This window comes from Anarrhichthys ocellatus, unplaced genomic scaffold (genome assembly GCF_004355925.1).
Source record: "Anarrhichthys ocellatus isolate YVR2014 unplaced genomic scaffold, GSC_Weel_1.0 scaffold157, whole genome shotgun sequence".
Lineage (NCBI taxonomy): Eukaryota > Metazoa > Chordata > Actinopteri > Perciformes > Anarhichadidae > Anarrhichthys > Anarrhichthys ocellatus.
Window position 1 is genome coordinate 2,188 of NW_022280187.1, and position 25,632 is coordinate 27,819.

At 42.5% G+C, this 25,632-nt stretch overlaps 2 protein-coding genes across 3 annotated transcripts in view; both read right to left on the minus strand.

Moving 5' to 3' along the window:
- Positions 1-568: 568 nt before the first annotated feature.
- On the minus strand, positions 569-11,732 carry LOC116400251 (oocyte zinc finger protein XlCOF6.1-like). 2 transcript variants are annotated; one of them, XM_031878000.1, is made up of 2 exons: positions 11,455-11,732; positions 569-3,694 (listed from the first exon to the last, which is right to left on the minus strand). In XM_031878000.1, exons 1-2 carry the CDS (start codon positions 11,645-11,647, stop codon positions 2,508-2,510), a joined length of 1,380 nt encoding a protein of 459 aa, XP_031733860.1. In that variant the 5' UTR covers positions 11,648-11,732; the 3' UTR covers positions 569-2,507. The 2 variants fall into 2 exon arrangements, with proteins under 2 accessions (XP_031733860.1, XP_031733861.1); XM_031878001.1 differs by having other exon boundaries at positions 11,459-11,545.
- Positions 11,733-23,108: 11,376 nt separating this feature from the next.
- Positions 23,109-25,632, minus strand: part of LOC116400243 (cryptochrome-2-like) — a 29,225-nt gene continuing 26,701 nt past the window's right edge. Inside the window, exon 10 of the mRNA XM_031877986.1 lies at positions 23,109-24,297. The gene's annotated coding sequence lies outside the window, so the exon portion shown is untranslated. The remainder of the gene's footprint in view (positions 24,298-25,632) is intronic.

Consider the following 25,632-nt stretch of genomic DNA (forward strand, 5'->3'; position numbering starts at 1 on the left):
CTCCTTCTCGCATCAGCCAGCTGGAGGACCCTTGGCACGGGTGTGATGATCCTGGAATGCCTGTCTAAAATCCCTGTCTGTCCCTATTATTCTTCACGACTATTCTTCACAGTTTTATACATTCAATATAAACATATTGAGTGGCTTAACACTTCTATGGTGTAAACATACTATACATTCGATAAGAATTTGCAACTTTGGCAAAGACCTTGACAAGCTTTACAAGCATATTTGGTATAACCCTAGTACTTGCTAACATTTTACTAATCACCTCTAAGGGTGCTATAAATCCTACTAAAAACACTTCTAATTACAAATCCTAAAACACACTTCTAAACCTAAATTTCCTACAAGGCCTGGAAGAGGCCAAAAGTGGATTTTGTGAAAGTAAACATAGTTTCACAGATTTTCTTCATGAAAGTGGCTCAGGACAGTTGATCTCACAGTTTCATGATGTTTTCATTAGAATCTGATGCTTACACACAGATTCTTTGAAACTATGTTTACTTTCACAAAATCCACTTTTGGCCTGTTCCCAGCCTGAAACTTATATCGAAAGGGTTTCCTTTCTCACACGCACCAGCACACTTTTCCGATACAGTTCATGCAGTGTGGTCCTGTGCACTGCTAACCTCTCCATCATCTACTGTCTGTCTGTCTGTCTGTCTGATGAAGAGAAATGTATTTCGTATTATAAATCTTCTACATAGGTTAACTTCTTACTCTGTGCAGGTGGGTCCACCATTATATTTCTTCCAGGGCAGATATCTATTATTACTGATCAAAGAGGCCAATACCAATATTTGAAAAGAATATGTTTGCAGTAAAAAGAAAACCTTTGTATAAAACTCAGGAATAACACAAACTCCATCACAAAACTTTGTTTAAATGCCTTTAAAGCATATGTTTAATTAAATGCTGTAAAAGATAACTTTTCAACATTAACTTAATTTAAAAAGTCACTGCTCTTCCCATGCCGATACCTTCTTTGCATTCCGTGGTGTTGGTTAAGTGAAACACTCCCACACTGCATTTTTAGACCTTCTTTGTGCATCCAGGGAGAGAGAAAGCTTTCTTTGATAATTTTACTGTACACTTCTAAGGTGTACAGTAAAGGCATATGAACTACACTGCAGACTGAAGTTTCTACTGAGTGAGACAAAAATTGATGGTTGACTCATAAACGGGTCCAACGTAGGTCGAATGTGCATCGGTAGGTCCGCGTAATATACGTATAGTGTATGAATATTGTCTTTATAATCACTGCGCTGCAATCTTATTCACAATGATAATCTGGTTATGATTCATATCTGCGGTTGTACGTTCAACTATATCTGCTTGCATGATATATGGTATGATCTCACTAATTTTTAAGTGATCAACTTATCATTCCATATATGGACATGACCTTAATCGTTTTCACATAGTAGACAAGCTCAGACACAAAAAGAAAACAAAATAAACAAATGTATGTGTGAAGTGAAGGAGTTGAAGGAGTCCGTATGATATATGGACATGACCTCATCCTTTTTAAGATACTGACTTATCGGACATGACCCTAATCATTTTTACATTATTGTTTTATTGAACAATATTTGGATAGATCTCAATAATATTTACATTATTGACTTATCGTACAATATATGGACATGACATCTAGCGGTTTCGCCTACCTCTGTGTTGTTGTTTACATGCGTGTTTGTTAACATAAGAATGTCACGAACACTTGCCGACATGATGCCAGAACAAATTTCAGAGTTGTCCCTACCAAGAGGACTTGGGCATTGTGCAGACATTGCACATTTTTATTAACAGAGCCTGAGATCATTATATTTATTGTTTTGGTTGCGTTGTTTTATTCTATTAATGTCCTATTTATCTAAGATATATATATTTTTTTTAATTTTATTTATTGGTTTATTTGAACGGGACAGTGCACATTAATAAAAACATTTGTGCAAATGTGCCAGTTAGCCAAAAGGCTATTTTTCATCTGTAGTCACATTCAATTTGCATTAACTGAAGTGCTTTCGTAATAAAACTTTCATTGCTCTTTTAAAATGGTGTACTTGCATTGTTAAACTAATATATTAGGAATTTATCAGTAAAAATTACAATAATGTTTATTGCAACTATTTCTGGGACAATATATCGTCCAACAACATGAATTTCGGCTACCGCTCACATACTGGAGCAGCTGCATCAGAGGCTAAGTGGCACATTTCTTAAATGTATCTATTATATCTGCAATTGGATGAAATAATAAAGATTCCTATTATCTTAAATATGCTGAATATTGCAGCTAATAATTAGTCGATCATTGGTTTGCAGAATCGTAATTAAAAAATGATGCATTAGTTCTAGTTCTAATTCAAATTAGATCTTTTACAAAAGAATTAGCCCAATTGCGTACATATTTCAAATACATTCATGCTGTTCCTACCTTAACCACTTAATCCATATTGGGCGGATAGTAAGACATTCAAAGTGTGAAATTCATCAGAGTTTCATTTACTGCTGCTGCTCTCAGAAAGACACTTATGATTTTTCACACGAGACTGTCTGGTGAATTTTCTACCACAGACACGGCAACTGAATGACTTCTCCCCTGTGTGGAGCATCATGTGTTGTGTCAGATGTCCTTTCTGAGTGAAATTTTTATCGCAAACTGAGCAGCTGAATGGTTTCTCTCCTGTATGGATCCTCATGTGTTTTAACAGTGACTGACTTAGACTAAAACTTGCATTGCACTCTGAGCAGCTGTAAGGCTTTTCTCCTGTGTGAACTCTCATGTGTCGGTCCAGAACTCCACTCCGGATGAACCGTTTAGGACAGAGCGAGCAGCTGAATGGTTTCTCTCCTGTGTGGGTTCTCATGTGGGAGCTCAAGCCTGTGCTCTGCGTGAATCGTTTACTGCACACTGAGCAGCTAAAGGGTTTCTCTCCGGTGTGAATTCGTATGTGTCTCACAGCATCTCCTTTGTAGCTAAATTGTCTCTTACAAACTGAACATCTGAAGATGTTTTCCCCTGAATGAGTTCTCTTATTTGTGATTAATCGTGAACTTTGTGTGGATCTTTGAACACAAACTGAGCAAGCTGATGGTTCCATTCCCGGGGCACTTTTTCCGTTGGGTTTAAATGTTTTACCACACTTGGAGCAGCTCAGAGACTTCTTGCTGGTGTTATGGTCTTCACCTTCAGCAACGCCATTGTTTGTCAGTGTTTTTAAATTTGACTGAAGTTTCTTTGTCTCCTCCCAGTGCCCATCACTGTCTTCAGTCTCAGGCTCACAAGAGTCTGAAGTCCTGTCGTCCCTAGCTGGTTGACTGACAGAAACACCCGTCTGGGTCCGCTTTGATTTCACAGTGTCCACTTGTTCAGAAGACTCTAGAGTCTCATCATTAGCTGGTTGTGAATAACTATCTGGATCTAAGCTCCTGGTTGGTTCTGATCCTCCATGGTCCTCTCTATCACTCTCCATATCCCCCTGTTGAGCTGAGCTGCTAGCTGGAGGCTCTGCCTCACTGTTCTCTTCTTGCATTTGATGAAGCTGTGAGGACTGAGCTTCGTCATCTTCACTCTTTACAGGAAATGGTCCTTGAAGCTGCTCTTCCTCCTGACTGCTCCAGCATTGCTCCTGTTGCTCTTTAATATGTGGGGGCTCTGGGTCCTGCTGAACATCTGCAGATAACACTGAAATAACAAAACAAATGAATGCAGACAAGTTAGGAAAAATTTGATTATACGTTCAACACAGTTTCCACTGTGGAGTTTAAACACAGCATTACAGAAGCGAAGTGTGTGTGTGAGAAGAGGGGACACTACTGGGCATCACAGTACCACCAGCCTGACATCCAGTATGGAGACGTCATCTCAGACTGGAAATTTGCATTTACAGTATATTCATAATTTACCATGACCAGTCATTATCTAACCTTAAGAGAGACAGAGAGAAAAGGCTAGTAAAATAATGTGAGAAATGACATTGTTTTATCTTGCTTTCTTATTGACAACAAAATACAAAACCAAGTGAAAGAGAATCAGATATTATTATTAGGCCTGAGATTCAGATTCTTGATGTATTCTTAAATGTATTGATTTGTACACAATAATTGTGGAATTCCAAAATATGGCTCTTGTTATTGTGGCTGACATAAAGGAGGAAGCTGCTTCACAAAGTGTGTGATCCGGGAGGCCAGTAAAGTTCTTCACTGCATTAAGGCTGTGCAAAAATATCGATATAGCTTACTTTCAAGATATATTTTTTATCAATAGTGCATCGATATGTCCTTGACTACTATCGATACATTTTTGTAGACGATGTTAGACGATTAGAACACCGAGTTGAATATTATGATTATGTCACACCACATCACGAGAGCTGTACAGGCAGTAACATCACCACTGAACCTGGAGGAATGGGGCATAAATGGAAAGGACCCAGGTATTGTGCCGGATAACTTTATTTAATGCACTTTATTTCATATGACATCTATGGCATCTACGTGTAAGTTAAGAGTGGTGTGAGAAATCTATGTTTAAAACCCTAACCCTAACCCTAAATACAGTATGTATTTTAATTTCAAATGAAGTTGTGGCAAGTGCATTTTAGTAAAAGAGTGTTCAGTGACAGTGAGAATACAATGTGCATTCTGCCCTCTACACTTCCACATTCAACCATAAACGGTCAATGCAAAGCACCTTAGGAATGTTGATGCATAGAATTAGTTGCTAAAGATATAAACCAACTCAAACCTCAAATCAAATTTCAAGCACAAATAACACTGGTGGCTTGACTGTTAATGACAAAGAGAATATACAAGTGCAAAGTAACGTGTCATATGAAGTGAAATTAAATTAAATTTTATTTAATTTCTACGGTCTGGCTTCACATAGGTCAGAGTTTCCATACAGGTGGAGAGACAGCTAGTGAGACTACTGACAGTGGCAAGCGTGTGGCAAGTTTATGCCAAGCGTCAGTCAGGTGTCACAACAGCGGCAAGCGAGCGGCACTCGTTCGGCACCCGTCACGAAGCTGCCAAGCTGAACGGGCGAAGCCACATTTCCTGAGACACCCATTGTTGTTACGATAGGATTTTCTGTACACACAAAAATGACTGATTAAACTATATTACGAACTATATTGAATCAAACAATCCACAGATTAATCGAAAACTTGATTCTTGCTGTGTACATGGATAAATGAATATTAAATCACATGTAGTCAAATATTGTTGCTAACATACTCCCATCGGCCTACGTTTATTTATTTTTCTTCTAATGTTACCCTGGTATGTGGTTGCATCCTGTGCTGGGCCGTACATATTATACCTGGGCCTTCAGTCCTGTCCGACTACAGTTCCATCTCCTAATAATCTTATTATTACGCCCCAGCTACGGTTATTATTTGTTTCTAGGGGTGTAATAATAAACATATTCGTATTAAACCGTTCGGTACGAGGCTTACGAACCGAACAATACGTTTGAATAATACTAGTGCATTTGGAAAATGCAGAAGCTTAAAATTGTGGGAAATACAGTATAATGTTTTCGGTGGAGTTTGCTCAAACTGGCAATCCACATGACGTAACACAGTTCCCAGTGAGCATTTTTCTGTTGAATAGACGTTTAAAAGACGTCTACGCCCAACCTTGAAAAGACGTTCAGAATTGGTTCAAAAGTGAAAGTTTTTTCGCCGACTATTTGTAGACGTTGATTCAACGTTCACGCTTAGACCAGATTTAAACGTGATTTGCAATATTATAATTTTTCGTCCTCTACATTGTGCTAATAATAATATATCATGATGTAGAGGCTTACTAAGAAACCACATCCACATTTATCAGTTGAAAGCCAGTATTGAACATCACGTTGATATCTGGTCTAAACCTGAACTTTGAATCAACGTCTTCAAATAGTCGGGTAAAAAACTTTCACTTTTCAACGTGATTTCAACGTCACTGTGTTTTAACCGTCAAAATGCTGTCAGATCAATATGTAGCAACTAAATACTTAATGTTAGTAACACATCAACAGTTTCCACTTACAGGACAAAAGACCAAGTGACACAGGCAACAGTTCATTTGTATTTATTAAAGCACAATATGAATATAAACAATGTTCTTTATATAAAACCATTCCTTCTTTAAATGTCGTTTTCAAAGCCACACAGGAGCCGGTTTCAGGAGATGTGCCATATTTTCAAGCTGGACATCTGTAAATAAAACAAGTATTAGGAAAACATATTGACTTTTAGACCAGTTATGAAGGTCTCTTCACTGGAGACCATAGACGTATTTTAAACGTGTCTTCAACGGAACGACGCTGACCTGGATATTACACAGTATATTGTTTATATTGTTTGTATATTGCCATAACCCAAACAATGTTTTGACCATGATCGTATTAGTACAGTACGTTAGTCACGTCCTCATTTAAACTGTGTACAGCCCCACTCGCTGTCCGCCGTGTATTTTACATGTGAAATGTTCTAAATACTCTATTTTATAACGTTGTGCTACAGGGACAGTCCACAAAGAAAGTGTCTCCAACATTAACTAACACACATGTCTATGTTTAGCTACTGTTCGTAAAATGCTAACGCTACATGCTAACACTACAAGCTAGCAGCCTCGCCCGCATGGTGAGCATAACATGATATTAGTGGTATGGTAATGATATTTCGGTTTGCAATATTGGAATAAAGTAGTTCAAGTACTTATAGAGTATGTCGTTAGCGTGAAGCCTCGTTTATTCCGTCAGCTCGTTCACTTCGCTCATCAACTCAGTAAGAGCTAACTAGCTCAAACCGTGCCGTCTTTCCAGTAACCAAAATCGCGTCTCTTTCAACCTACAACTTAACAAACCATCAATATTTTAAAACAAATTGGTGTTTTGTGACACGTTGATATTGTAACCGTAATTTAGCCGGTTCAAAAGCCGGTTAAAATACGTCTAAGACGTTCAGACCCCATATCAACGCTTTTTCCAACCAGAAATCAACATTGAAATCCGGGTTAGTGCTCACTGGGTTGTATGACACTCCGACCAGATAGAGAATCAAATGTCTGAAATCCGTTAATGACTTGACCGTCATTAACGGACAAGTCAGAATCAATGTAATTAACAATGACAAGAACAAACGCACAAGAACCAGTCACATATATTTATATGACAACAAAGCATGACACATCAATCCAGCAACACTGCAGCGCTAAAACAGTATTCCACCACACACAAACGAACACGAGCCATTCAAATATTATTCACATCAGAGGGAACAACATCAATCGTACAATAAAATCGACCCGATAGACAAATTAACACAGTACATCCGCTACTGCAGATGTAAAAACACAAAACCACTTCACTTACCACAGATGCTGTTCACTTAAAGACAAAGTATATCCTCCTTTCTTTGTTAATGAAGAGTTTAATACCGCGGTTGTACAGAACATCGGTTCAGTTCCGTTCCAGTCAGAGGTCCTCCTGCGAACGTGTTCGTTGATCCACTCGGATCACTCCAAAAGTTTTCAAAAGCACCGTACAGGGTTTATACACATTTTGACCAATTGATTTCCATGACTTTTAACCAAATTTCCATGACCAAACATTTTGTGAAATCTCAGTGTATACATGAAAAAGTGAGAAAATGTAGTATTTAAACTAACAATGAGAATTCCAAAGCATATAGTATACCTTAAATGACACAAACGAATGAGAGACAATAGTTTGATTAAAAGAATAAACATTTATAAATATACTCTGGTTGACACTGACACATCAATAAGAGCTTTAGTAGGTAGCAGCATCCAGCTAGTGCACATATTGCTTTCCCTTTTGTAGTGCAAATGTTTCATTGAACCCTGTTACTGTATGGCTTAATATTAACTTCCACTGTTACTGTACAGCCGTTAGAATTGTGGCCTATCTTCTATTTGTAATTAATATGCAATCAATTCAGTTCAATTATTTGAATGAAAATGATAATCTACTCTGGCTAAGGTAACTTATCAGGAGTAAAATAATAGCTGTGATCTATACACACCTCTGCATTAGCAACCCGCTGAAATGAAGGTACAGGCACCTTAACCCTCTCATTACTTCAGGGTTCTTGAGACCAACATGGGACTGTTGGGACTGTTGGTACACTGGCTGTGGTCATTACAGTGAACAGTGTCTGGCAGTGTGATGAGAGGACATGTGAGCCCTTGTTGCTGTAGTTGATCTCCTTGGAGCAGAGGCTGCATTTAGCATACCCTGTCTTATCAATGTATTTAAAACACTGTGACAGCAAAAAGCTGTACTCACGTCTGTTTAGACCTCCACCTTTATCCAGCCCCAGCTCCACTCACAGCTCAGCCCTGCGTCAAGCTGCTCTACACAAACAGCCTCCTCTTTCTGAAGCTCTTTGACCTCATCATCTCATCAGTATCTGGGCCTCATGTTTCGTGGTCATGAAAGTTATTTTTACCAAGAAATCATCCTCATTCTACTTTGAGTTAAACAAAACAACCTGCAACCAGATGTGCCGGTGTTCCGGTTTAACGTTAATGAGTGACCGCGTGAACTGAACCGGAACACGGGGGGCTGCATGTTTCATCACGCTACGTTTTTTCCTTCTAAATCGCGATAATGACGAACGTTAACAGTCGACAAAGTTCCGCATGCTGTGGACGTTAACTTAACCCAGCAAGTCTGAACGGTAACGGTACATAACGTAACTCAAACTTTAACGGAGGGAAATGAAGACACTGTAGACATCTGAACGCTGATTGGCCAAGACTCGACACATCAAAGATGTTCTATTGCGAAGATCACATCACATTTTCTCCTCGTCTCACTCCAATCTGAGAAACGCTGGCTGGCAACTCAGCGTAAATGAACGACATGAAAATATGAATATAACAAATTTCCATGACTTTTCCAAAACTTTTGGGATTTTATTTTTTTCCATGACTTTTCCAGGCCTGGAAATAACCATTTTAAAATTCCATGACTTTTCCAGGTTTTCCATGACCGTGCGAACCCTGACCGTAGTTTGTGAGTGTCCTGTCGTGCTATGGTGTCTTTGTGCTGCCTTGGTTAGCGTAGCATAGCTCCAAACACCAAGATGCTCAGTTGCAAATAAAACGCATTCCCAGCCATAAAATGTACAACGCTTCTCCGATGCTGAAATACCGTTAGTACAAATCCTTTAAAAAACAAAGCTAGGTAAAAAAAAAAAAAAGAATCTACACCAAGCAAAACGCTAAAAATGTCATGTCAATGTCATAACTTCTTACATATCTTTCAACTTGAACTGTTACTACTAATACTAACTTCTGCAAGCTGCTTCAGCTTCAAAACAGTCACGCTAGCCCACTGACCAATCACAGCGCACGTTAATGCTGAGCCAGCTGCACGTTAATGCTGACGTAGTTGTAGGCCAGCTAGAAGGCTCTGGCACGTCAAAGAATATGCCCAACATGTCAAACTAAAGATCTGATTGGTTGAACACCATGACAATCAACAATATTGTCCCCATTCACTTAAACTGCAAAGGGATTCACTTGTGAGTCTGAAGGCCTGGGGCCTCTCTTCTTACCTAGAGACACAGAGGTGAAATCAGATTTTTATAAATTATGATACATGTAGTGTATTTAAGAAAAATTATTAAATTATAAAATAGCTATAACTTTGTGATTCTGTTTAGGCCAGCAGAGAAGGCCTTGCTGGCCCTGACGGCCCACCACTGGTTGCATCATAGACTAAAATGATACTGACATTTTCTTACTTCCGGACTACCTGTCTTGCTTTGCGTCGCTCTTCAAAAGAAAAAACGAATAAACCATAAAACAGACTATCAAAACGTACACGGACCAGGGGGGCACCTACTACATATAAGCAGAGGAAGAGTGAAGATATTTTCAGACATGTATTTTTGGATTGGACTTTTTATGAGTTTTATTTTTAAAACCTTTTTATATACACTTATAAATGATAATAAAACGGATGATTTATTTTCATTATTTTAGCCGATTGTTGTAAATGACTATGAAAGTGACTATAAAAGTAATAATTTGGAAAGAGTGTATTATGTTCCCTTTTGTTTCAAAACCAGCAAAATCATACTTAAATAAAAGGAATGAGAAACAAAAAAGCACAACGTGGTTACTCTAAGGATGTATACAGAGAACGGGTGGCTCAGGTGACTCAACTAAAATCCATGCTATGATAATAAAACAGATTTACGGCAGCTGACGTATCGTATAATATAACAATGGGTGTTCTCAGAAAATGTGGCTCCGCCCATTCAGCTCGGCAGCCTCTTGACGGGTGCCGCTCGCTTGCCGCTGTTGTAACACCTGACTGACGCTTGCCACAGACTAGCCACTGCGGTGCCAGTGCCACGAGGAGGATCTCGGCCTTGCTGTACAGGTGAGCACACGTCAAGTTTGTTTTTATAGATCACAACGTTTGCGTGGGAAGTGGCGCCTCTTTCAGACCGCAACAGTTATAAATGTGAGCCCTGGTCTCTTTGAGGAAAGTGTTCTTATTCAAACCAGTAGAACCCGTGGAAGGAGACTCCCTCCTCCACTATGTCACTGTAAAGCCAAACATCATGACTATTATTAAGTCCATGTCTTCAGTATCGGCTAGAACATTGCTTGTTTTCTTTCTTCCGGTGGCTCAGTGTTAGCAAATATTTAGTCCATCTTGACAGTATTTTCTTACGGTCACTGTTTAAAAGACCACAACGATACATTTGAAAACTAGTTGGGGATTAACACCGGTAAAGTCTGTCCCTAGTGTTTTCCATACCACAAGGAAAGGTCACGAGGAAGTGCAGTGTGTTGAGTGTGAAGTCATTGGTTGAGATTATTTGACAATATGTGACAATGCATTAAGGGCCTTGAAGGTATGGCTGTTGGTAGTTGTAATTGGTTTAGTAAAAAAATGCCGCGAGAAGTTGTGGCAGCTGCCACAAACATTGGCACATACTATATACGTATATCCAAGTCAATAGATTATATGGGTTGTCATCATTCTAAACAGTGCAATGCATCTCATCCATATTTACAATTTGCATTCATTCAGTCCGCTGCATGAAAGTGTTTATCGTTGCCATGGCAACAAGTGCCAACTGATGTTAGCCTATATTAGCTTAGTTTAATAAAAACGAGTAGCCATACTATTACAATTCAGCATTTTTTTTTTACTAAACCAATTACAACTACCAACAGTCATACCTTCAAGGACAGCAGGTAAGTTTGCAACAGGAAGTGCCTCGACTAGCTTCCGACCGTTGCCACGATTTGAGCCAGCTCCTACTGACTTTGTTTCTTCTGCTGCTTTTATCTTCTCTTAAGATAAAAGCAGCTACGCCACAGGGCATTCGGCCCGTTCTGAGCATAAAATGAGTGGCAGGACTGAAATAACGTGTAGCTAAATGACGTTTATATGCTACTAACCTACTCTGTGTAACCGAACTTCAGGCTTCAAAACAGCGTCCAGTAGTTTGCGTTGACACTCGTTATCTCGCTTCGAACGACAAAGTTCCTCTTCGTACTCCGCTAAGGTTCTTTCAAAAAGTCCAAATATCTCCTCGGCAGCCGCGGTGAGACGCTCAGTCACCACTACTCTCAACATTTCAACTTTAGACATATTTAAACTGTCGACTGGACAGCGCTGTACAGTTAGAACTTAGAAGTTTAAACCACTTCCGTGTTTTTTGAGCAGTAGCGACGGGGCGACTTCCGGCCCAAGTCTTTCAGAATAAATCTACATCCCCGTTAACATTACCTGGCTCGAAACGTTTAAATCTGCACAAGTGAACATTGTTTTTCAAATATTTTTGAATCATTCATTTAAGATGTAACTTTTAACGTAAACGCTGAATACTGAAGTTATTTCAAAACCATTTGTAATTATAAATAATATATAACTAATTATTTGTCTCCTGGCCTGTTTCAAAGCAAGGCAAGTTTATTTTGTATAGCACATTTCAACAAGGTAATTCAAAGTGCTTCACATAAAACCATTAAAAGCATCAAAACATAAGCTAAAAGAAAAGGAAATTAAGAACATTCATTGAAACATTAAAAAGTAGTGTAAGAAATAAAATACAGTAGTGAAATGCAGGAAATTGATTAATATCCTTGAATCTGGTTCAATTAAAGGCAGCAGCAAACAAAAGTCTTCAATCTTGATTTAAAGTAGCTGAGATGTATAATGATGGAAAAATTATGACTACTTATAATAGCAACAGTAGCGGACATAGAAATTTTTCTAGGAAGTACAAAAAATTCCTTGTATGTGCACATACTCGGCCAATAAAGCAGATTCTGACACCATATGTGTCAACAACTCTTTCAGATGCTTTCCAGATTACAAAAAAAACTAGACCATTTTAAAGCGCATCAACAACTGACAGTCATCTTATGAATAAAAACATTCTTATAGAAATTACCGAAATAAATATTTCAAATGTATCAATGCCATTTTATCTCAGATCAACATAATATATAGTAAAAAACAAAATAATCTTAAATCTGTGTTAAATACTAGCTTTTTCTGGAGCTCTAAACCACACTGGACATCTTCATCGGCAGGTGCAGTTTGCTTTGTGAGACAGAGTAAAATGTTAGATATAAGGGAAAATGCTAGTAAAAGGATCCTTGAGCCGAGATAATTTTGTCAAACTGCTTCACTTTTACCACTGATTTATTACCCAGCCCATTAACAGAAACAAGGACGCATTTTGCCTGCCTTGTGTTGAACACTAGCACAGTTTTTTGTGGTATGGAGAGAATGTGATGATTCTGAAGGATGTCTTAATGACACCTGCCTCCTGAGTTAGCAAGTCACTACTGCACTGAATCATAATAAGACCGGCCAAACAAGCGTGAGTGATCTGAAACACGCTCATATCCCCCCTCAATATTGACAGTATTAGGTTGGCCCAGTCTGACAGGCAGTGTTCCTCTCTGAATGGATCGGCCATTTGGGAGTCTTTCCTAACTTCCTGATGGTCATTCCGCCCCTGAACAGAAATGTCAATGTTCAAGATGAATTTGAGCTTAAGAGCATCTTCTCTATGAACAGAACAAATGTAATGATAATGTAATGATATTAGGGGTGTCATTTTAATACCAAATAAATAATTAGCAGGATCGGTGATTCTAATTTCTCCCGGTATGTTTTGTTTTCTCCACCCAGGCCTACTTAGGCTCTTCCGAAGATGACACAGTGGAGCTTACCTGTCCGTAACCTACAGCTGCCCTTTTTAAACACCATAATGGCGGAGAAACAGCAACAATCCTCCTGCTTCCCTGAAGTCACCCGAGTGGCAACATTTTGCCTTTCCCCGCGCGTTATGTGAATAACAAATACATCGTTGGCAGAAAAACTGCAGTTTGTTGGCTGCACAAGATTTAGAAACTTTTTGGCAACTGCAGTCACACCATCTACACTTTTGAATTTGGTCGCTCTATTTCCACTTATTGATAGCGCTTCTACATCACATTTTGTGGTAAGGTGTGTGATCCCCAGTGCCGAGTGGAACTTCATGGTGCATTCAGGTGCACCTCATCAATTCTGAAAACAAGCAGTTAAATTAAGTAACCTTCTGCCATCTAGTGGCTCTTCTTCTTGTTGTTTAACAGTTTGTTCACACTTGTCTGGTGAAATAAGTTGTTGTTATTACAGTTTAAATATATTAGGCATTATTATTAAAAAATAAGGCAGTCATATCACACTTAATATCATATAGCTTAAGAATTAGAAAATTTAAATGACTGTTGTCAAGGCACAAAATTAATGATCTGTTGAGGTTTGCAAATCACGACTTGAAAGAAAAATATTAAAATCTAAAGTCAAATCGAATCATGGATTTGGAGAATCGTGACACTGTTATGTTCAAAATTTCTCAAACAAAAGGTAAAGGAAAAAGCCCCCCTCCTAGTTCAGAGGAGAAGAAGCATGCAGAAGAGAAGAGGCAGTTGAAGTTTAAATCAAAAGGAATTTAATATACTAACAAAAGCAAATGCAGTTACAAACTGAATTACACTATCAATAGTAATATTTCATGAAATAGAGGCCCCATCCGCACCACACGACAGACTGGTGTGTCCGCCTCATGGTCCAGATGAGGTCTGATTATCTCCGGGGATTCACAGTTTCTTTGTCTCCAAAGTCTCTGAAATGTCTCATATTACACATTCCTTAGCCCATCGATCAGCTCAGTGATTGGCTGAACCCTTCGGACTTCAGTCAGCCACTTCCTTGACCAATTCACCCCCCCCCCCCTTCTTGAAGGCTGTGCTCAGAAACTCTTCAGCAACATCCCCCTCTCTCTGACTTAATGGCAGTGTCATAAATTCTCTGGTTCTCTCACAGTGCACAACAAATTCAGTAACTCTCCCTTTAGTTTAAACCTTCTACAAGTAAACATATTGTAACACATAATATCCATCGCTAGGAGCGCTTTAAAACTTAAATTCCTCACAACACCCCTTTTAAAATTATGTTGTGATATATATATATATATCTTGATATAGTCAGTTCTTGAATATGTTGACTGTCCATATTTGAGTATATCTCCTGCCGAAAAATCATATATACTGTGTGTTCTTTCATGTTCTTCATGTGGGAAAAGGCTGACTCACATAAATATGTAGAGCCGAATAATGAAGTCAGGAAGGTAGCACATTTCCTCATGTTTGGGTACTTTTCCTCTGTGAGTAAGTTCCAAAACTGTCCATGAGCCCCGGACTTCAGCTGAATTGACATTCAGCTGAAGTCCAGCCTGTAGTGTCAGAATCTCATCCTCCACTCCAGACGAGTTCAGGTGAAACAGCGTTGCAATTTTTGATGTGAGTGAATCAACCTCAATATCTTCCTGAAATGGGTAGCACATAAATGTAGCAACTGGCTCGAGTAAAGCAAAGTCTTGAAAGCGTTTGTCAAACTCTGACAGACACTTCCCAGTGAGCACTATCCCGGATTTCAACGTTGATTTCTGGTTGAAAACGCGTTGAAATGGGGTCTGAATGTCTTAGACGTATTTTCATCGTATTTTCAACCGGCTAAATTACGGTTACAATATCAACGTGTCACAAAACACCAATTTGTTTTAAAATATTGATGGTTTGTTCAGTTGTAGGTTGAAAGAGACGCGATTTTGGTTACTTTAAACATATTTCTCCAAAATCATATTACGTTGGCCGTTGATATGTGGTCTACACGAAGACGTGATTTCAACGCATTTAATGTTTCATATAAAACGCCGTAAACGACTGTGCTGTCAACCAGAAGCTCCCAGGACATCATAATGAGAGCAGAGCACATTCTGTCTGTATGTTCACGTAAAATACAACTCTGTGTTTACTGCTGGAACACGCATGCGCACGGAGTCTGTGCATTTTTCTAAGTTAGAGACGATACGGCTGGAAAGACGGCACGGTTTGAGCTAGTTAGCTCTTACTGAGTTGATGAGCGAAGTGAACGAGCTTCACGCCAACGACATACTCTGTAAGTACTTGAACTACTTTATTCCAATATTGCAAACTGAAATATCATTACCATACCACTAATATCATGTTATGCTCATCATGGTGGCGAGGCTGCTAGCAATTGTAGTGTTAGCATGTTACGAAAGTAAACATAGACGCGTGTGTTAGTTAATATTGGAGACACTTTCTTTGTGGACTGTCCCTGTAGCCCAACATTATAAAATAGAGTATTTAGGACATTTCACATATAAAATACACGTGTATTTTCCGTATTTGTCTTACTGTCCGTAGCATTACGGACAGCGAGTGGGGCTGTACACAGTTTAAATACTTGTTTTATTTACAGATGTCCAGCTTGAAAATATGGCAAATCTCCTGAAACCGGCTCCTGTGTGGCTTTGAAAACGACATTTAAAGAAGGAGAAGGAGATTATGGTTTTATATAAAGAACATTGTTTATATTTTGCAGTAGCTTGTGCGGTTGACAGTGCATGTGTGGTTAGAAAAGACGTGATCTCAGACTGGCTGCCCTGTACGTCAATCAAGTGGCAAATGCCATAGGGAGGATGGATGATGATATAAGTGACTTTCAACCGCTGTGCCGTGGCACACCAGTGCGACGTGAGAGATCATCAGGTGTGCCGTTGGAAAATGTCCAATTTCACTTAATGAGTCCCAAAAAATATTATTTAGTTGTTGCAAATACTTTGCCATTGTTGAGCATCTGAGCTGCAATATAGTGGCTGGCTAAGTAATAAATACTCTTCCATGCCAGTGGGTGGCAGCAGGTAGCGCAATAATGACCTTGTTAATTTAGGACAGTAGAATGAAATGACTCGTGGGAGAGGTTGCTGTGACAAGACGAACAGCGATGGCGAAATATTTGAAAAGGAAAAATGCAGACTCTGAACTGGGCCCTGGGCAAAATAACCCAGATGAAAAGCCAAGTAAGGATCAACACATTTAGAGACTTGTCATTAAATTGTCAGCATTTATCCGGCCCTCGGTACGACGGCCCTCCAGAAAATATCATATGTTTATCATAACTGGCCCGCCACACCACAGAGCTCCAGGACTAAAAGTGGCGATGTTAGCTGGCATTTTGTGCAACATATCGAAGCATCTCACTGCGCTGAACCTCCAGCTTCAGGGACGGGGACGTATGATCACAGACATGTGTAATGCAGTAAAAGTCTCCACCGCTGTGTTCCCGACTGCGCATTTTGCTGATAAACTGGGTGCACTTGGCACGGACTTCACTCGGCGATTTGCCGACTTTGCAACTCAGAAATTTAAATTTGAACTGCTCAGCAATCCGTTTGCAGTTGACGTGGAAAGAGCACCTGTAGGGCTGATAGACCTCCAGTGTAATGCAGTGGTGTGCCGTCAGGGCCTGCAAAGCCTTCTCTGCTGGCCTAAACAGAATCACAAAGTTATAGCTATTTTATAATTTTGTAGGGGACGACCGAATTCACGGGGCCCCTTTAAGGAAAGGGGCGTAACCCTGGTGACAGGGGGGGTTAAAGGGTGGCAGGAAGTGAATGTGAAGACATGTTTGTATGGATGGAAATAAACGGCCACAAGGTGCAGCCAAAGGGAATACTCGCCTCCTTGTTTCTTTCCATGCTCCTACATTGGTGACCCTGACACTCCTGGACGTTTCCAGAAGAAAGGATGTCGACGCATGCAGTTTCGCTGAAACTGCCGGAGTTTTGGAAGACGCAAGCGGCGGTGTGGTTCGCTCAAACTGAGGCACAGTTCGCCCTCAGAGACATTACAGCGGACGCGACAAGATATTATTATGTCATGGCGGCTCTCGGCAGTTCGACAGCAGGCAGACTGGTGAGCATTCTTGAAAATCCTCCAGAGAGGGACAAGTACGATATCTTGAAAGACCGGCTGTTGAACATTTTTCGGGCTTTCGGACTCTGAGCGGGCTTGCCGTTTGCTTGCTCTGAATGGCCTCGGCGACAGCAAGCCGCCGGAGCTAATGGACAAAATGTTAGCTCTGCTAGGTAAACACGAGCCGGAGTTTCTGTTTACTGAACTTTTTCTGCAGCAGCTCCCGCTGCAGGTGCGGGCCGCTTTGGCCAACACCAGGATTACCGATTGTCGGGAGTTGGCCGAGGAGGCCGATAAGTTCTTTCTGGCTGGCCAACAAAGCTACACGGCCGCGTTGAGGCCGGCCGGGGGAGACAACGATCGTCGCCGCAGCAGCAGCAGCGAGCCAACGGCAGGGATCTACCGGTCTGTGCTATTACCACGCAAGGTTTGGGCCGCGGGCTACAAGGTGCCGTCCACCATGCAGTTTCGGCAGGACGGGACATGCCAGGGCCGGCGCTCAGTGACTGCCGTGAGCGTCGGGTGGGAAGACAGGCTGCTGTTTATCCGGGACGACGTTTCCGGGCGGCGCTGTCTCTGCGACACGGGGGCGCAGAGGAGCGTTGTGCCTGCATCGCGGGTGGACATGCTGACAAACGGGCAGGGCCCCCCTCTGGAAGCCGCGAACGGTACCCCCATATGCACTTTTGGGACACGGTGCCTGGAGCTGTGTTTTATGGGGCAGCGTTTCAGCTGGGACTCTGTTACTGCCAAAATTGCCATTCCCCTGCTTGGCACGGATTTCCTATGCGCTTATGGACTATTGGTGGACGTCAAGGGCCGCCGCCTGATAAATGCTGTGACTTTTTGTTCTTACCCATGTACATTAAGTGGAGCGGGCTCTACCAGGTTGACTAGCATGCTTGCAGCGGCTGATGAGTTTCTGCGTCTGCTGGCCGAGTTCCCAGACCTCTCGCAGCCCACATTCTCCTCGACGGTCAAGCATGGGGTGGAGCATCACATCTCTACCACCGGCCCACCGGTACATGCCCGGGCCCGGCGCCTAGATCCGGCAAAGCTCACCATCGCCAAGACAGTTTGAAAACATGGAGCGCCTGGGCATCATTCGCCGCTCCAACAGCCTGTGGGTTTCACCCCTGCACATGGCCCCGAAGCCTGGGGGCGGGTGGCGCCCGTGTGGAGATTATCGCCGGCTCAACGAGGCAACAATCCCGGACCACTATCCGGTTCCACATATTCAAGACTTTTCTACCCACTTGTCGGATAGCGTGGTGTTTTCGAAAGTGGACCTGGTACGAGGTTACCATCAAGTGCCCGTTCACCCGCTGGACATTCCCAAGACTGCGCTGATCACTCCGTTCGGCCTGTTTGAGTTCTTGAGGATGCCGTTTGGCCTAAAAAATGCAGCGCAGACGTTCCAGCGTCTAATGGACACGGTGCTGAGGGACCTGCCTTTCCTGTTTGTCTACCTGGATGACATCCTGGTGGCCAGTTCGTCAAGTGCGGAGCATAGGTCTCACCTCCGGACTCTATTTGAGCGACTCAGCCAGCACGGGTTGATCATCAACCCGGCTAAGTGCCAGTTTGGGTTGACCACCATTGACTTTCTGGGTCACCGCATCACAAAGGACGGGGCGGTTCCCCTTCCGGCAAAGGTGGAGGCAGTGACTAACTTAACGCCCACTCACGGTGAGGGCCCTGCAGGAGTTTTTAGGCATGGTGAACTTTTACCATCGCTTTATTCCCCGAGCAGCGCAAGTGATGCAGCCCCTGTACGAAGCCCTGAAAGGCAAGGCCATCAAGCAGGCTGTGGACTGGACTGAAGAGAGGGAACTTGCGTTTGTTGATGCGAAAACGGCTCTGGCAAACGCAACAATGCTGGCACACCCATCACCTAAGGCTCCGATTGCCATCACCACGGACGCTTCGGACTACCACGAGCAGTGGGTGAAAGGGGTGTGGCAACCGCTTGCTTTCTTCAGTCGACAATTGCGGCCTAATGAGCGGAAATACTGCACTTTCGATCGGGAGCTCCTCGGCCTCTTTCTGGCCATTCGGCATTTCCGGTTCCTGCTGGAGGCTCAGCCGTTCACTGCGTTTGTGGATCACAAATCACTGACGTTTGCCATGAGTAAGAGCGCCGAACCATGGTCTGCACGCCAGCAGCGCCAGCTCTCCATCATAGAGTTTACCACGGATCTACAGCATGTAGCGAGCAAGGAAAACCTGGTCGCAGACTGTCTCTCCAGGGCTGTCACCGGGGCTGTCCAGTTAGGATTGGACTATAACAAGATGGCAGAGGATCAAGTTACAGACCCGGGCGTCCAGGAGTTGAGGACGGCAGTTACGGGACTGCGGTTGGAGGAGGTCCCGTTTGACGAAACTAGCGTTATGCTCCTGTGTGACGTCTCCACAGGCCAGCCACGGCCGGTTGTTCCTGACTAATGGAGACAACAGGTTTTCAATGCTATTCATGGACTGTCGCACCCTGGCAAGAGGGCATCTCAGAAGTTGGTCTCAGCAAAGTTCGTCTGGCATGGGCTGAAAAAGGATATACGGAAGTGGGCCGGGACTTGTGTGGTGTGCCAGCACTCCAAGGTGCACCGTCACATAAAGACCCCTTTAGCACAGTTCTCGGTTCCAGAAAGGAGGTTCGATCATGTGAATGTGGACTTGGTAGGACCTTTGCCCCCATCCCGTGGTTTCACACATCTCCTCACGATGGTAGACCGAACCACTCGTTGGCCAGAAGCTGTCCCGTTGTCATCAACAACGGCGGATGAGGTGGCTTGGGCGTTTATTCAGGCTTGGGTCGCCAGGTTCGGAGCCCCAGCTGACGTTTCCTCGGACCGAGGCCCACATTTTACATCAGCTTTGGAATGCAGTTGCAGAAAGCCTAGGGGTGAAGCTCCACCGCACTACCACCCGCAGGCTAATTGGTTATGCGAGCGGTTCCACCGGTCGATGAAAGCTGCTCTCCGGGCCAGCCTCAAAGACAACAGTTGGGTGGACAGGCTTCCGTGGGTCATGTTGGGGCTTAGGACAGCCCCCAAAGATGATCTGCAAGCTTCATCGGCTGAGCTGGTTTATGGACAGCCACTGTGGGTCCCGGGGGAGTTTATCCCCAAAGTCACAGACCCTTGGTCTGCAACCCAGCAGCGGGAAACGCTCCTGGAAAAAGCCAGGCTGTTCAAACCAGTGCCCACGTCGCAGCACGGCCTTCCGCAGTCATACGTCCCGTCCAGCCTCAGGTCAGCGGAGTATGTGTTCATTCGCCAGGATGGCCACCGTGGACCCTTTCAACCCCCCTACGTTGGGCCGTTTCGGGTGCTGGAGACCGGAGACAAAACCTGTAAGATCGACATGGGCGGCAAGCTGGAGTACGTAGCGGTTGACCACCTTAAACCAGCACATCTAGACCTGGACCAACCGGTACGGTTGGCGGAACCCCCACGGCGGGGGCGGCCTCGTGCCCTCCCACCTCAGCACGACAGGACCCGGAGGGGCCTTCAACGGTGGTCCTGCTTCCAGCCCCAGAGACACGGAGTCGGGCTGGTCGGTTGATCCGGGCCCCGAGACACTTAATGGTTGGGACTAATCTCAGGAGTTGGTGAATTCTGGGGGGAGGCATGTAGTGGACGACCGAATTCACGGGGCCCCTTTAAGGAAAGGGGCGTAACCCTGGTGACAGGGGGGGTTAAAGGGTGGCAGGAAGTGAATGTGAAGACATGTTTGTATGGACGGAAATAAACGGCCACAAGGTGCAGCCAAAGGGAATACTCGCCTCCTTGTTTCTTTCCACGCTCCTACAATTTAATATTTTTTCTTAAATACACTACATGTATTGTAATTTATAAAAATATTTTTCCCATTATCTTACACAGCTACTGTCTTCCTCAGGTGCTCTGCATCCAGTGCAGCTTGTTTTAAGTAGAGCTTTTATCCAATCAGATTTCACCTCTGTGTCTCTAGGTAAGAAGAGAGGCCCGAGGCCTGCAGACTCACAAGTGAATCCCTTTGCAGTTTAAGTGAATGGGGACGATATTGTTGATTGTCATAGTCTTCAACCAATCAGATCTTTAGTTTGACATGTTGAGAAACACTGTCCTACCTGAGCGCTGAAAACATTATATTTCCATCTATTTATGCTTCTGCATCTTCCTAATGCACTAGTATTATCCAAACGTATTGTTCGGTTAGTAAGACTCGTTCTGAACGGTTTAATACGAATACGTATATAGTTACAGTCCTAGAAACGGATAATAGCTGTGGCGCCATCATGAGTTTATAAGGTGGTATTTCAGCTGCAGGACAGCAGTGAAGGCCCAGGTATAAAATGCATGGCCCGCCACTGGTGTAATGACACTCAAGGCAAAGTATGACTCTGAGGGCGTTGCAGTTTCCAAGCTTCACTCCCGAAACGATGCCTTAACTACATGCTGCTCAAACGCTCTGCATGTTTGGAAGCACATACTGTGTGAGCAGCTTTTCTCTGCGATGAAGATGAACAAAAACCCACACAGGAATCGTCTCACTGATGCACACCTTTACTCCATCTTGAGGGTTTCCACAGAACCTAAGCCCAGATATTAATGAACTGGCAGCCAAGAAAAGATGCCTAACATCTGGCTCTGGTACATATGCATAAAATAATGTAGCCTACCTAAACATGTATTCTTTTTGCACTTTGTCCAATATCCCTTCTATCCTGTTTATTAAATGGTGACTCTATTTGGCCCTCAACATAGTCCCAATTTTTAATTGTGTCCCTCCCCGAGATAGAGTTTGACCAGTGCTGGGCCGTCAGGGCCTGCAAGGCCTTCTCTGCTGGCCTAAACAGAATCACAAAGTTAAATCTATTTTATAATTTAATATTTTTTCTTAAATACACTACATGTATTATAATTTATAAAAATATTTTTCCCATTATCTTATTTTCTCATTGCACAGCTACTGTCTTCCTCTGTTGCTCTGCTTCCAGTGCAGCTTGTTTTAAGTAGAGCTTTTATCCAATCAGATTTCACCTCTGTGCCTCTAGGTAAGAAGAGAGGCCAGAGGCCTGCAGACTCTCACCTGCAGCCAGTGCAGATTAAAGAAAATGGGGACGATATTGTTGATTGTCATAGTGTTCAACCAATCAGATCTTTAGTTTGACATGTTGGGCGTATTCTTTGACTATCAGAGCCTGCGCCCCGGCCTATAATGACGTCAGCATTACATGCCGCTCAGTGTCCATGTGTAGCTTTCCCGCGAGGTGCAGTGTGCTGTGATTGGTCAGTGGGTGAGCACGTGACTATCGTGAAACGAAACTTAACAGCCAGTAGAGGCTGATGGGTAGTGAATCACATCACGTGATGCAGCTCAGCCAATCAAATATGGGCATTCTGACTGAGTGAGATGCACCATGACACAGGGTGCTGAGACCAGGAAAGACATTGCAGAGCAGTACGTTCAACATTCAAGTTGTGAAAGTAAAATTCTATGATAATCTCTTTGGGTTGCGGCTTGTCATTAAGGAATGATGGTGGTTACCACAGCCAGACCAGCTGAGAACATTATATTTTCCTGAATTTAGGCTTTTGCATTTTCTAAATGCTCTAGCATTATTCAAACGACTCATACCAAACGGTTTAATATGAAGATGTACATCGTTACAGCATTAAAAATGAATAATAGCTGTGGCGCCACAAAGTGGTTATATAAGGTATTTCAGCTGCAGGACAGCAGTGAAGGCCCAGGTATAAAATGCGTGGCCTGCCACCCCTGGCATATATGCTGTATTATGCTAAAAGGTGTCATTTTCTTTCTTAATTTAGTCTACCTCCAAAACAGAAAAGGAATTCATGGCTTAGGAAGGACATTAAAATATTATGATCCCCTTCACTAATTAACAGTCACTGTTGCTAGCAAAAATATCAGGTCATTTCCAAAATATTCTGGCATTTACATATTCACATGTAGAGTTTCAATCATGTTCCGAAGTGTTTCTTTTTGTATTTACGTTGTAAAATCAGGAGAATGTAATTAACAAAGCCATCAGGGCCAATAAACAGAAAGACTTTCCATTTCCCTGGGGTGAGAAGTGGCTTGAAAAAAAAGTCAGACATTAACAAGAGCATTCCCCATCACTTTTTTCCCACCTGACTATAAATGAGCACACTCCTGTACATTGAAGAGAGCAACCACATTAACTTAAATGCATTTCACTGCAGGTTAGTAAATCTCTCTGAACCTCTAGCAGTGTTCCTGCATGCCTCTAATTAAGAACAGTCAGTTTTTGGCCTGGCCAGGACCCCGAAAACACTGGTTTATACTCTCATTCTGGGACTCTGTTGTCCCCTGTACTAATCTCTCATCAGTAATGTAAATTCACTACTGTACAATGTAAAAATGCACTCCTTCATTGAATGACTTTGAGTTGCTTTTTCCCCCCCCAGAACAACAGAGCATAGAAAGTGTAGTGTAAGCAGGATGGGACAGTGTGTTTAGGCAGGTGACATTCATGCTCCTGCACTACCTTGTTTCTAAGGTAAGGACATTTAGAGGACAAGAAGAGAGGGGTTTCAATGTGGATATGTTGTGGAAGAGTTGCAGTACATTATGTTGCTCCTTATTAACGGTGCGTGTCAAGAGATGTAACTGTACAAGAGAAGATTAATTACTATTAATCTTAAATACTGTTTGGGTTTATGACCTCCATTCCTGAAAATAAACAGTATTTTTGAATCATTACAGTCATTCTGGACTGGTTCTGTTCAAAAATGTTAAAATGGGTAATTTAATAAAATTTCCCCAATGTAGAAAATATGACTAAAATGCTTTTGTACTGCTTACACTTGTGTTGTATGCATGCTTGTATATATTAATGCTGTCCGCATATCCACAACACTTTTCCTTGTCTGTCTTCTTGAGTCCAGTTGTCTGGGAAGGATGTTTGAAGATTGTTCTTTTGATCTCCACCTGAAAGAGAAACCAGAGAAGTTTACAATGTTTACTGAGGGAATAAATAAAATTAGAAGAAGAGTCGTTTTCTCATATAGACTTCCATACAGTCAGACTTCTTTTTGCAACCAGAGGAGTCAACCCCTGCTGGTCAGTAGAGAGAATGCAAGTTTTAAGACACTTCCGCATTGGCTTCACTCGGCAGAACAGAAGGTTGCCGTCTGGTCCGGTCCGAGGGAAAAAACATAAACTTTGTTGCATTATGTTTTAGAGGAGTTCACACAGACAAGAAACTCGCTGATTGGACAGTTTTTCTGATTGTCATCCTGCATCATGAGAACTCACATGGGGAAATCAATTCATGTGATTGACATTACTGTCTGGTACTCATTACTACAGGTAACAGGTAGAGACGGTAAGAGTCATATTTTGCCTTGAGTGTGTCATTACACTGGAGGTCCATCAGCTCCATTTGGATGTGCACGTCAACTGCAAACGGATTGCTGAGCAGTTAAAATTAAAATTTCTGAGCCGCAAAGTCGGCAAATCGCAGAGTGAACTCTGTGCCAAGTGCACCCAGTTTATCAGCAAAATGTGCAGTCGGGAACACAGCGGTGGAGACACGGTTTGGCAACACGGAAAGTGACCCAAGTTTCCTTGCTGCATCCGAGTCTCCCACAGGCGCAGCTTGGCTTGGAAAGCTCTTACTGCATCATACATGTCTCTGATCATACATGTCTGTGATCACATGTGCCCGTCCCAGAAGCTGGAGGTTTAGCGCAGTGAGATGCTTCGTTATGTCGCACAAAATGGCCAGCTCACATCGCCACTTTTCGTCCCGGAGCTCTGTGGTGTGGCAGGCTAGTTATGAGACATGATATTTTCTCGCGGCCCGGATATAATTGTACCGAGGGCCGGATTTGGCCTCGAGTTTGACATGTCTGATATATGCTGACAATTTATTGACAAGTCTCTCAATTTGTTGATCCTTACTTGATCCAGGCTTTTCATCTGGGTTAGAATTTTGTCCAGGGCCCAGTTCAGAGTCTGCATTTTTCCTTTCTCAATATTTCTCTATCGCTGTTCGTCATCACAATCCTGGTTCATTCGTTTGATTCCACACTAAAAAAAAAGAAAACGCACCAGAATCCACCTGGAAACGTACTGAGACCCACCTTTTCAAACTGTCTCAATTTGAAAACAGCCCAAATGACGTACTAACCAGGAAAACGGACCTGAGTTCGTTTCAACTAAACCAAACCTGTTGGGTGTGAAAGCATCACTACTGTTTATGTGGTAAGTTGTATGTCAACCCATAAGCTATAACTTCTTGATTAGCCGACAGTATCTTTG

Coding starts and splice junctions, on each gene's coding strand:
- LOC116400251 (XM_031878000.1), bottom strand. CDS start 11,647: ATGTCTAAAGTTGAAATGTTGAGAGTAGTGGTGACTGAGCGTCTCACC. Junction 3,695..11,454: donor AGTTCGGTTACACAGAGTAG/GTTAGTAGCATA, acceptor TTGTTATTTCAG/TGTTATCTGCAGATGTTCAG.